Source organism: Panulirus ornatus, chromosome 17 (assembly GCF_036320965.1).
Source record: "Panulirus ornatus isolate Po-2019 chromosome 17, ASM3632096v1, whole genome shotgun sequence".
Lineage (NCBI taxonomy): Eukaryota > Metazoa > Arthropoda > Malacostraca > Decapoda > Palinuridae > Panulirus > Panulirus ornatus.
This window is the reverse complement of record NC_092240.1, coordinates 14617501-14630923: the sequence shown is the minus strand read 5'-3', so window position 1 is coordinate 14630923 and position 13423 is coordinate 14617501. Positions and strand designations below refer to the sequence as shown.

Genomic DNA, 13423 nt, shown 5'->3' with positions numbered 1-13423 from the left:
GATGACAAAAGCTCGGCAGTTTGTAAAGTGCGAAAAAAAAAATATCTTTAACCACTCTATACAACAAACCAAGAGCCACCAATTACTCTTGTCAGTATTTTGTTAGTATTTTAGGTTTATTTAAAGTTTTTTTTATTTTACCTTAAGAATATCATTGTCTTCATTACCTGCCCTGACGACTGTCTCCTCTGCCCACACCCAGCAACAGACAGCAACACCGAAGAAGAAGACTAGATAAGAAAACGTCTCGAGACATCTTCTTTTTCTAACTTCGTCTGAACAACATCTCGACATCCCACGAATATTTGAACATCTTACGAACGTCGTCTCGACATCCTACGAACATTGGAACATCCTACGAACGTCGTCTGGGCATCCTACGAATATTCAAACATCCACGAACATCATCTTGACATTCTACGAATATTTAAACATCCTACGAACGTCGCCGGACATCCTACGAATATTTCAACATCCTACGAACGTCGCTGGACATCCTACGAATACTTGAACATCCTACGAACGTCACCTTGACATTGTAGAAACATTCAAAGACATCCTGTTAACATCATCTGAACCGACTAAGATGCTCAGAGAAAAGTCTCCGACAAACTCATTTTTATGTGTGTTCTAATCCCCTGAATCCTGTGATAGAAGTACAAATGACACACGAAACAGGATCCGATAGAGTTTACTTTCACATGTCTTCTTTTGTATGCAAGTCACAAGTCTAGAACCTTTTTTTTTTTCTTTAAAGGAACAATTTCCTTCAAATATCGAGAGTAATTGTGTTTACTAACGCAACACGTAAATAATGAGTCTTATTTGCTACTTTAGATCATCGGTTTTATCCCCTTCCTTCCTCCCTGCATTTCCGAGTATATCAGTAGGTCATAGTGTTCCCGTATTTTTTTTTACAATGTCTACGGATTCTCGTCTCCACCTTTCAAAGAAATGCCACCGATACATCTTTTTTATTTTCATTATTTTAAACGTTTTGGTAACCGATGGCCAACCGTTTATATATATATATATATATATATATATATATATATATATATATATATATATATATATATATATATATATATATATATATAAACGAGCCCTTTAACCATATAAATCTACAACTAACCTGGAACCTGTGACTTAAACATTTTGCATTTCATCAACGCCTGTTTAATAAGGTAGCTAATCACATTAATGAAGTAGATGAATGACTACATTCAACTGTCTCAATTCTCTAGCTGAACATGTAAGTTAAACCATTTTTTTTTTTATTTGCGATATGTGACCCATGGTGATCAGATAAATCTGTCCCAGAAGATATATTGCTTTTGATAGTACATGTCCGAGGGGAGAGGAATATAGTTCATGAACACCAGTGTGCCTTAATGGGAATGTTCAATTGATTGTATGAAGAGGGAAATTTAACAGTTTGTTCACATGGCTTAACATGCCTGGTATTGTTCAGTTTCAAAGCTCTGCCTCCAAATCTTGCCTAATTATTCTATAGATTGTCGAGGGCCAGTTCCGTATATTATAAATATTACAGGATGATGTATACATATACAGTCTCGTAGACTGTGATTAATATCTAATGTAATGACTCGGAAGATTTGTCTCGTCAAAGGGATCGTGTCCAGTCTAAAGGAAGGAACCATTCATGAGAAGTGGCCCATTCAGAGAAGGCCTCACCCAATCAGTAGGATTAGCCCGTTGAAAGAAATGTTGGCCCAATCAGAGGAACTCGACCAGAGTCGAGAGATTATCCTAATCAAACACTGTTCAAAATGTTCTTTCATCCCCTTTGTCAGTGAATGGTGAATCTGTTCAAAAATGCCCCATTCAAGTTACTCACCAAGAGGAATGTTTCCCCCCTTTCTTCATCGACTCAGTAAGTTATTCATCCTCAGCACATTAGCTCCTGTTCATGAGCTGAACAGATACAGATGTACAGTATGGTTGTTGATTACTGGATTATCCACAGATGTACATATGGTTGTTGATTACTTGATTATCCACAGATGTACAATATGGTTGTTGATTATTTGATTATCCAATGACTGTTGCTCGTTCCTGATAATCATATGCAACTGCTATGTCCCCGATTAATTCATGTTATAATCACTATGTCCCCGATTATTACATGATAATTATTATGTTCCAGACATGCACGTCATACTCACCATGTCCCCGATAATTGCATATGTTTGCTATGTCTCCGATAATCACATGTCATAAATACCATGTCTCAGATAACAACATGTCATTATTACTATGTCCCTGATAACATGTTATTGTTACTATGTCCCCGATAACATGTTATTGTTTCTATGTCCCTGATAACAACATGTCATTGTTACTATGTCCTACTTTGATTACACATCATAAAGATGTCATGTCCTTCTACCTAATGATCCCTAAAGTACAGATACATATGTACCAATGTGCCTTACCAAACAAGAAGATTACTGGGGGTGTTCATTTGGGCCAAATTATTGTCACTCTTGCCTACGTACGTTACCCAGATTAATTGACTTCCTCTTTTTCTTTAGATGTAATGCTCTGTTTGCAGGAAAAGAAAACGTAAAAAAAAAAAACTTAATTCCATTAGCTTTTAAAATGATTAAGAATAAGGTGGGTAAAGTAAGGACACACACATCAGGGATATTCTTAAAGTGTCTGTATGTCCGCTTGTGAGAGAGGAAAAGGATAAGGTGAGCTTATATAATTTTGTTGGCAAGGTTGTGCTTCCTGGCTGCTTAAGACTAATTTTCTTTTTCAATTTCACATTCTATTTTCTCTTTTATTCTTCGTGTAGTGCTTAAGGAGAAGACGTTCGGAAAGAAAATTTTTTAGACGAGTGGAATGCTATTATCGTGTAAGAGATCCACGTTGATTGGTAGATATACAAGTTTATATATCTACCAATCAAAAGATGTATGGCGAGTGATCCACATCTTGATTGGCCGCCTTAGACAGTCCCTCAGCCAATGGGCGTTAAGGTTTTCTAACGGTTCCGACATCTTTCGCGTAGATCATACCAACGTCAGGTTACGGCTCAATATTTTTATTTCTTTACCCCTTTGTGATTTCTGTATTTTGTAATTCCTTTTTTCACTGGGAAAAATAAACGTTTCCATACGACTTTGTATTCTGATTCACCTCTGCTGGAGATTAACGAGTATATTTAACGTTAAATGAATGACAATAGAACAAACATGTGTCTAAATGGAAATCAATGTAACGCATTCTGATGTAAGGCATCCACATTCTTCAGTGCCACACACACACACACAAAGGTCGCTAGCTATTATTCACACAAGGGATCACCCGGGTTCGATTCTTAAGCGCGACAGTCGACCCACACTCAACCCACTTGTTCATTCTTCCCTTAGGTCTGGTCGATAACTGGGCACCTGAGTGAATATGTTTACGTATGACGAGGTCACGATGAAAATTGAAAAAATTATGGACGATTGCATAAGCTTGCAAAGGGACTTAAACTCCATAGTTGGTCTGATACATGGTAGATGAAACTCTAGCAATTGTCAGTTCATGAGGAGGAAATATAGAGAAAGTCATAATGCGAATACTATCGAACAGGGAATAAGCTGCAGGAATTGGTGTTCGAGAGGGACATGGGAGCCAATACTGTAGCTAACATATCACCGGAGCGGAGAGGAGTAAAGAAGACAAACTTGTCTGCCGGCAAATATTAGAATTCCATTGAAGAATATGGATAAAAAATGATATATTCAGCAAGCTGTTACATAGTACTTTAGTTGTAAAAGTAGACCATGCTTCTCAAGTTTGGTCACCGCACTTTAAGACGCACGAAGATCTAATAGAAAAGGTCTAAGAGGAGACAACAAAGATGGTGCCGTTAAAATGTGCAACGAACTATAGCAAATGTTTTTGAGGTTATTGATTTGTCCACCACGGGAGAGAGGTGGACGGGAAGACATAAGCAAAACCTTTTCAGTCTCCCGCACGGGATGACACGTCAACAGTGAATGTTTGTTTGAAAAAACGCAGAGATGGAGGGAAGGTCATAACACGGAAAAGCAACACATCTCTCTATGTTGGCCAACACAGATAGCGCTACTAAATGCCCTGTTTAAGGCGATCTCATATGCACTTTATATATATATACATATATATATATATATATATATATATATATATATATATATATATATATATATATATATATATATCCCTCGCCTATGCCAGGTACCCATTACATCTACCAATGCCGCAGCTCAGAGGAGGATGAACAGCTGGTTGGACTGTGGACCGACCACCTCCACCAGGATTCGCACCCACGCTAGCTTGACTCGGGGCGGCCCGTGCAAGCGTCGCGTCAGCAACGCCAACCGCTATACTACGGAGGTGTAGAAAAAGATGTAAAGAAATACTTGTATAGTGAAATAGTGATGGATGGCTGAGGTAAACTAAATGAATGTAAATGGAACAAAAAAAAAAAGTTTTAAAAAGTTGTATGACAGTTTTCAAGAGGTGGGGTCCAACAGTGCCAGTATGTAATTAGACACACACAGAGGAGCTAATGATTATCACTCGACAGCGAGCGAGAGACAACACTCGCCACTACCTTCAAGAGTCCCATAGCCACCACACACAAGATCTCATCCTCCACAGCAGGCCATAAACGCCACCAACGATCCGTGCTAGGAACCCGCCCAAACCCACACACACACATACATTACATTCGCACGCCAAAATACACACGCTTCCACTCTTGCGTGCCACATCAGCTCCGACGTTCCCATGATGTATGCACGAGATTATACGTGTAAACGCACTAACATAGCAGGTGTGAACACAACACAAACGTCGATACGACACCCAGCGCAGGTATGGCCAACAAAGGGACCAAGTTGGGGTGCCTCCCGAGCCGCGTCGTCTACAGTGTGATACAAAAAAAAAAACAATCAATCCACTGGGCCAGTCGTTCGTGCACCCTGTTCCTGCGCATCCGGATATCTGATGGGGAACCAAGACGTTCTCGAGGCAACAGAATCATCTCAACTTTTTAAAGTTGACTCACTTCTTTTCCTCTTAAACTTCACCAATTTAGACCAATTTGGTTTCGTATGTTTTCACTGCCTTTCTGTCCGATTTTCGACCCCACCACAGCAATGCTTCCACACCTGTAGCGCCATACTACAACGAGCAGTGTTCTGAACTACCAACTGCATGCGATACACACTGGAAATTACGTATTTGTGAATACTTTATGGGATACGATTAAGATGATTACGTCTATATAAGCTATATATCTATTTCCACAAATGAAATTCATCATTCAATGAACCAATCACCACACCTGGATGGTTGCTTGGTTGGCTGGTTAGCTTGTCCTTAGGTATATCAATTACCAGGGTAGTTCAAATGCCTTTAGGGTCAATTCATATTCACCAGCCGATATATATCTTGACCACCACCTCCTCCAGGTGTCAAATCCAAGACCACATACACCCACCCGACACCAACAGGTTGGTTGATTACGTGGGCTTTATGCTCACAAGATGACAGGTGCCATTAAGGACTTTAACATCAAACTACATCTAACATGAATCACCAATACCTCGAATCACAGACAAAACGAATCTTCTCTGCTTCGAATCCCTCGTAGAGTGAACCCTCGATACTACGAATCCCACTGTCGTACCGATCGTGTTTCATTACCGAACTTCTATATACCGAAACACTCATAGTCGCCACAGCCTCTCCCACAACAACATATAAAAGCCAAAGCCAAACGACTTCTCACTTTCTGGTGTCGCGAGTGTGAAGATGGTTTTTGCGGCGATTTTGCCAACCCATAATTGCTGCCAAGTAGACACAGGAGTGATTAAGAACGCGGGGTTGTAAAAGCCTTGCCTTTATATAAGAGTTGGATCGTCCTGGAGTGGGCCCCCAAAGAGTAACAATAATCCCACGAGTAAAAAAAAAAAAAAAATACACAAAAACGTTCTTGTTGAATGACGTTTGCGGCTGAATAATGATATGCTGTCGGTATAGATCGAAAAGATATCGCTCGTATACATCATATCTAGCTATAAAAGAATCGTTTACGAATCCGGTATTATTCCTAGCACATAACGCGAACGCCCTGGAACGCCGAGCCTCACCATCGTTCGTGTATATAGGAGGATTAATAAATGCTAATTCTTGAAGGCCATCTTGGCCATGGGAGATGACTGTCTCACCCATGTGTGTCCACCGCATGACATCCCCCCCCCCCCCCCCCCCCCCCCAACACACACACAAAAGCAGGGTCCTCCAGTAAGGGCTAAGACCGCGTGATGGATGGGGGCGTTGTGAGCCTTGTGGTAATTATGTTATGGTAGATTTTGTAGATCGCTCCGGGAAGTTATTAGAGCGTAGATGGTGACGTCACTCAGGGCGTGTCAAGGGCAGGATGTAGGGTAAGAGGGGGGGGGGAGATGAAGGTGAGAGGGGGGGAGAAGAGAGATGGAGGAGGAGAAAAGGGACATGGTAAAATAATAGGAAGGGAAAGAATGATGGTGAGGAGGATGAAAGGGTGATATATAAAGGGGGAGAAGTGAGGAGAAGTATGAAGGAGAGAGAGAGAGATATGGGATTTGCGATGAAAGGAAGAGGTAAAGAACAGGTGGAGGAAAGTGTGATGGTGGAGGCCGCAGTGGTAATGGGTGTGGTGGTGGTGGTGTGTGGTGATGATAATGTAGACTGGCTGTGGTAGTGGAACGATATGGTGGTGGCGAGTGTGATGGTGGTGATGATGTAGAGGTTGTGGAAGGTGGCGGGAAGTATGGTGGTGATGATGTAGAGGCTGTAATAGTGGAAGGATGTGGTGGTGGCGAGTGTGGTGGTGTAAAAGTTGTGCTGGTGGAGGGTGGTGGTGGCGAGTGTGGTGGTGATTGTGTAGAGGCTGTGGTAGTGGAAGGGTGTGGTGAGTGCAGCAGCAGCAGCAATGGTGGTGGTAGTGGTGGAGATTATGGTGGTGGTTGGCAGTGATGGATAGTTCTGGCGGTGGTCATGTTGGAGGAGAGGCGTGGCAACGAGGGGCGTGGCGGCTGGAGTGGGACATGATGATAGCGGATGGCGCGGCGGCAAGAGGCACATAGCGCTGGAGGGCGTGGTAACCTGGGTGTCGGAGGTCAGAGCAAACATATCCCCTCCGTACCATCCACCCTTTGGGATAGGGTTAGGGATCCATCCTCGTTAGGGCAGTGAATACCATCCATCAGCTGTTGCCAGGCATAGAGCGATCCAGCCATGATAAGAGAAGGGTTAATTCAGAGGCGAGTATAATGTAATATACGAGCGTATAATATAATGTAATATATTCCAATATAATCTAATATAACCTACAAACATGTAGATCATTATTGTGATACCCCTAAAGACTACCTTATATACAAAATCAATTTATCTTTTTATTCGTGGGCCACATACGTAGAGGGTGTATCAGACCTCAGACTTATCCCGAATACCTAAAGCAGGTGCGAGAATACCTTTTTCTTACGGGTGGATGTAGCAGCTTGACGTTGACGGCCATAATGGCCCTGGCAGTTACTGGAGGCGGGTGTGTCTAACTGGAAAATACACAGAATCTAAATATCTATGCGATTCTAATTGGCTGAATCAGAGAGAGGAGGATTCTGATGTTCACGGTGGCCTACGAATCTGATTCTCTTGTTTCTGAAAATGATTGGTGTTGGATGACTGCTTTTTCTCATGATTCTACTGCTTTGGACCGATTCTTATTCTGTTCTTGGGCGAATCCTATTCTCCTTATTCTATACACAGCTGTGGTTACCTCTGGCTCTGATTTTCTCTTTTTTGCGGATTCTACCGTCATTTCTCATACAGACCACTGCCTCAAGATTTGATAACCACACGTCAGACGTACTACGCAACTTCAGTGTACACTGGGATTGATTTCGATACGCTCTTAACACGGAGAGGAGCCCGGGCACCCGCCACAGCCACGCCACAGTGGGTCCTGGAAAACTGACGAGGACGAAGATTGGTTCGTCTGCTGACAAACGAACCGACATTCGCTCGAAGGCAAGAGTAACGTTAGGTAGCTGGGTAAAGTGTCGGGGACACTCGTCGTCCACAAATGATCGTCATAATCTTGACAAAAACAGCCGTCGTAGATTAGTGATCGAATATTACCCTGGTGTGTGTGTGTGTGTGTGTGTGTGTGTGTGTGTGTGTGTGTGTGTGTATACAAAAGATTTGAGGAATGTGTACTTCCAGAGACCAAGACCATATATATATATATATATATATATATATATATATATATATATATATATATATATATATATATATATATATATATGTATATATACACACACACACACACACGCATACAATGATAGATAAAAAGAATGCAATTACGAGTCAATGAAAAGTTTACATGTATCATGCCATTACAATCTGCCTATTGGTACTATATGATCATGGTGGAGCGCCCACCCCTGATGATCCGCGAAGCTGCTTCATAGGATAAGGCACAGGAGAGGTTCTAAACTTGATCAGGTTCTCCGTCTTCACACAGCCAATTATTGAGCTTCGTACAGCGTGAAATTTCGGTCACTCCAAGCCAATCTGAGAGTGTGTGTGTACGTGTGGCATCGAAGGCGGAACGCTGCGTTAGTCATTACGTAATGAAGGAGCTGGTGTGGTGAAGACACTGATGTGGTGGTGTTGGTGAAACTGACCTCGAGGACATGTCCCTCTGGGCTACCACACTGGCCTAGCCACACCCCACCACAACACCTGCACTATACCCACACTCTGGTAACCTGACCACACCCACAGCATCTTCACTATACCCACACTCTGGTAACTTGACCACACCCACAGCATCTTCTCTATACCCACACGCTGTGAAACTGACCACACCCACAGCGTCTTCTCTATACCCACACCGTGAAACTGACCATACCCACAGCATCTTCTCTATACCCACACTGTGAAACTGACCATACCCACATCACCTGTACTATACCCGCTGTCTAGCCTGGCCACAGCCCAACACCTGCACGAATACCCCCACACTCTGGTCAACTGACCACGTTCAGAACACCTGCACTATACCCACACTCTGGCACACCGACCACACCCACAACACCTGCACTATACCCCCAGTCCAGCCCGGCCACACCCACAACACCTACACTCTACCCCCAGTCTAAACCGGCCACACCCACAACACTTGCATTATCCTCCGTCGCACAATATCTCCACGAATCTCCGTCAGTCTCGCTTGGCGTAAGTTCTCATCGGTCATCACTTTTTCTGTCTCCCGCAGCTTCTCAGAACGCCTGCCTGTTAACACACACGCAGCCACTCACAGTCTCACCGAACGTATTCATCATAGTGAGGCGTGAGAAATACTGATCTTGGCACAGACCAAACGCTGCGTGATTTTTACGTAATAGCCGTTACCCGTTACACCAGACACAGTACTGTGTGAATATCAAACACGAGTGGTCGTGTTACCTCACACTTGGGGTCGACCCGGTGTCGTGGGAGGCTGCTGGCTCCCTGGACGTGGAGGGAAGTCCTGTCTTCCTCCTCTTTTCCCAGCCAGTAGGATAGATCTACAAGCCCCACTGACCCTCTTCTGCCTCCAGTGCTAACTAACGATTGCGTAGCTCACCTCAGCAACACATTCTACAGCTCCACATGTAAGTAAACGGAATGGAGAATTACATATGTTCCCTTTGCTTAAGGATTTCAAACCTTTAGTTCTAGAAACTAATAATCTAACACTGGATGAACCCAGTGCTCTCTGGTGTCAGTTGGGCAAATTCAACCCACATCATTCCTGGGGAAACCTGTTTTAACCCTCATCAAAAACTGCTTGCAGGCGCAAGTCATTCTCATCAGATAAGTTACCTACGTACTCCACACACATAATTCAATCGAATTTAAAATACGTAAACTTTATTCCCAAACGAAAAGAGAATATTGAACCATTTTCAACTAGTTGTACAAACCTGGTCATTACGTTGAAAATTATTGTTTACATTATTCGAAAAAAAAACCATTAATCTTCTTTAACAATCTGATTGCATTATCGATCATATCTTCTCGTATTCAAAACCCACATAGCGTATTACATTCTATAATGCTTAACTGCACACTTTTTCCCCCCCCCCCTTTCCTAAACACGACTTACATCTTTGATCATCATTATCTCATCTTATCCCATAGTCCCATCGACGTCTTATAGCCTAGCTTTACTTTAGCCATAATAATACCCGTATGGGTTTTCTTTCTAAACATTTGACATCCAGTACCATAATATACTCTACGTCATTAGATACACCGAGTGTATGCTGTCATATCTTCCCTTTCCCGTAGTTCCTTCTCTCTCGATTTCCCTTTAACAATGTTCTCTAACCGTCTCCTAACCTTAGGTTTACGAGAATCTATGTCATTCGTCCTACCTACATCTTTTGCCACAGCATTAAGCAATTCATCCCCTAATCTAAGACGTGCAGGTATACAAGGAATTAAAACCTCTGTACCTTAATTACTACATTCTCAATATCTAATCTCTTTCGCAAGTCATCCCTCTATATATCATCCTCACCTTTCATTTCGTCAAGGGCATACACCTCTAGACTCACTTATTTTCATTATATTTTCAGGGACCATTTAACTTGAAGACAGTTCGCCCGCTTACTACCTTACGTGGGCCACAAATCGCACCACCACCCCTTCGAATTCCTACTCGACACGACCGAGTCGAACTATCGTCGGTTTCGAACCAATAGCATATTGCTTCATACTTTGTACTTCCACGGATCAAATCAATACTTTCAGTATTATACAAAAAATTCAAATTGCAAAATGTACGAAGAGTAGCATAATAACTTAAAACCAGTTGCTTAATGGGAGTTGATTTCGTAGGCTCAAAGTTTCAGATCTTTCCACTAGGGTAGACAGACACTCTTGAAATCCCCGACTTGGTTCGTATGAAACTTCAAAAGTAACTGACGAAAAAAAAAAAAAATCTACACATCTCTAGAATGTCTACAATCAAGTTTTCTTTCATCTTTAGTGCGTCTGTACTCAATATCAAACAGTAGATTCTAATTTCTCACTTTATAAACTTTATGGGATTGTGATATGAAACCCTGAGTGATGCTGTCCTCGCTCGAGATCTACATTGAACGAAAACCCTCATTCCAATATTCCGTCCCCAAGCTACATGTCAAATGACGGGTTATCATAACACTCGCCCTATGATAACAAGCCATGAGTCATGTGTTACAAGTGATCAAATAATCACAAACAAAAAAATAAACATTAGGAAAATATTATATGCGTGGGTAGTGGTAAAACCTCTCACACGGGGCCAACAAAACTGCTTGTTACTACCCTTGAGGTTGGTCGTAACAAGCGCTTTACATAAATCCTTCATATATGTATCAAATGATTATCACTTATCATTATCCAGGTTCTTGAAAAGGGATGCGTCATTGGAGTACATTAACCAGGAAACGTACACGATAAACACTAAGTGAATAGAATAACACTATACCGGCCCAAATTACAAAACAGCCAATTAAGACATGAAACAAACTTAGTACATTATACATTGTATGAATTAGAAAACGTATGATGCTTAAAAGTGATGATAGGGGTGCCGAGAGGTTACCATACCATACATATGTATACACAACATGGTAAAGTGAGACAACTTACCTTGACGACAGCTCACCCGCTACTCCCTACGTGGGTTGAGGAGGACCACTCGCCCACTACCTCATACCCGACACCACCAAGTCGAACCATCGCTGGTTCGGAACCAATGAACACAATGCTTCATTCTTCACAGGAACACGGAACTATACTTCCAGTATGGGAAGACAGGTTACAAAATACAATACACAGTTGGTAATATAATGACAATATTAACGTGAAAACATAGATACGTTATGAATTTCTACATGTATTATGTTTCCTGTAAGTTCTTTTCAGTTTATGGTCGCCGGCACGAAACGGGTCGACTGTTCAGTCCACGATTCGAATCATGTGTGTGTGAGTATGTTTGTGTGCAGGTCATAGTTAGCCACGCTAACCATTACACGACAGAAGCTTATGTTTCTTCTTTTACTGATCAGTTATTTGTATCAATATTCGAAGATTTTGTCGCCAAGATTTGGCGATTTTACTAAATCTTTTAGGTCTTTACTCATTACTGGACTCACATAATGTTGGTAACTCACAAAAAAGCACAAACGTCTCGCTGAAATGGCCTTATTCAGGCCTCGTTTGTACTGACAACATACCAAGGTTTGACGACTTGCTTATCACAAGTCCAGAGTTTATTAATGTTCTAAGCTTTCATGGCGGTCACACCATCCCCTTTGAAACTCTGATAACCAAGGGAGTCTAGTCCTTAATGGTTGTAATGGTGTAAAGACTACAGTTTGATTGACCTGAATACTCGTAACTTTACAAGTGTAGCCATTGAGAACCTCCCACCATATCTACTCGAGAGCTGACGACGATGCAAAATATGGCACAACTTGAAATTCTGATAATGTCAGATTTGCTCGTGAGCGGATGTTTCAGTTTCTAATAGCTTCCTCGGTTTTTAACTGAGGGAAATCACCGGCATGTTTCCTGTTCTCATGAACTGTATCGGTAAAAACGTTCACCCAAGGTGAGAAGATATGCTCCACTAACATACTTCTCAAGCATTACTGGCGTATATATATATATATATATATATATATATATATATATATATATATATATATATATATATATATATATAGATAGATAGATAGATAGATAGATATATTAGATAGATAGACAGAGGATAGCATATTTTATATATGCTCCCAATATAATCGTAGTGTATATCTAACATTCTTCAAATGCACCAGCTCTAATTCACTCACACACACTCCGGTCCTCCGTGTGTAGTCGCGTCATCACTCATCTGTGGGCCTCTTAGCCGAGCTTCCATCTTACGTCTTGGCAGCTGCAATTGCCCGTCCGTTTAACTCCCCTTGACCTCCCCCACAATGCCTGACTATCATGCTGCGCTAATCACCCCCCTCTGCAGCCTGCTCTAACCTCCATTCCCTCAATTAGCCTGTGATCAAATGTCTGCAACGTTAACACTCACGCCCTCGCGGCAGCAGGTACGCAAGCACTCCGTCCTATAAAAGCACGTAGAGACAAAAGCAGTCATTTGCACGCCAGGTTAAGACGAATATTCGTCACGTACAGCAACGCAACGAAATATGTGTGTGCGTGTGTGTGTGTGTGTGCGCGCGCTAAATACTACGAATATCGTGTTCGTCGTGGTCCAGAGGTATTCGTAATGACAAAGAGATGTAATCACGCGACAGGAGGACATTAAATC

At 42.0% G+C, this 13423-nt stretch overlaps 1 protein-coding gene and 1 long non-coding RNA gene across 6 annotated transcripts in view; one reads left to right on the top strand and one right to left on the bottom strand.

Moving 5' to 3' along the window:
• Positions 1-3150, top strand: part of LOC139754568 (uncharacterized) — a 52787-nt gene extending 49637 nt beyond the window's left edge. For all 5 annotated transcript variants that reach the window (XM_071671942.1, XM_071671939.1, XM_071671943.1 and 2 more), the window contains one exon: positions 203-3150. In XM_071671942.1, coding sequence (XP_071528043.1) covers positions 203-238 — 36 coding nt within the window. In that variant the 3' untranslated portion in view covers positions 239-3150. The remainder of the gene's footprint in view (positions 1-202) is intronic.
• Positions 1-11829, bottom strand: part of LOC139754461 (uncharacterized) — a 130945-nt gene extending 119116 nt beyond the window's left edge. Inside the window, exon 1 of the long non-coding RNA XR_011713885.1 lies at positions 11749-11829. This is a non-coding gene — a long non-coding RNA (uncharacterized lncRNA). The remainder of the gene's footprint in view (positions 1-11748) is intronic.
• Between the last annotated feature and the right edge of the window lie 1594 nt (positions 11830-13423).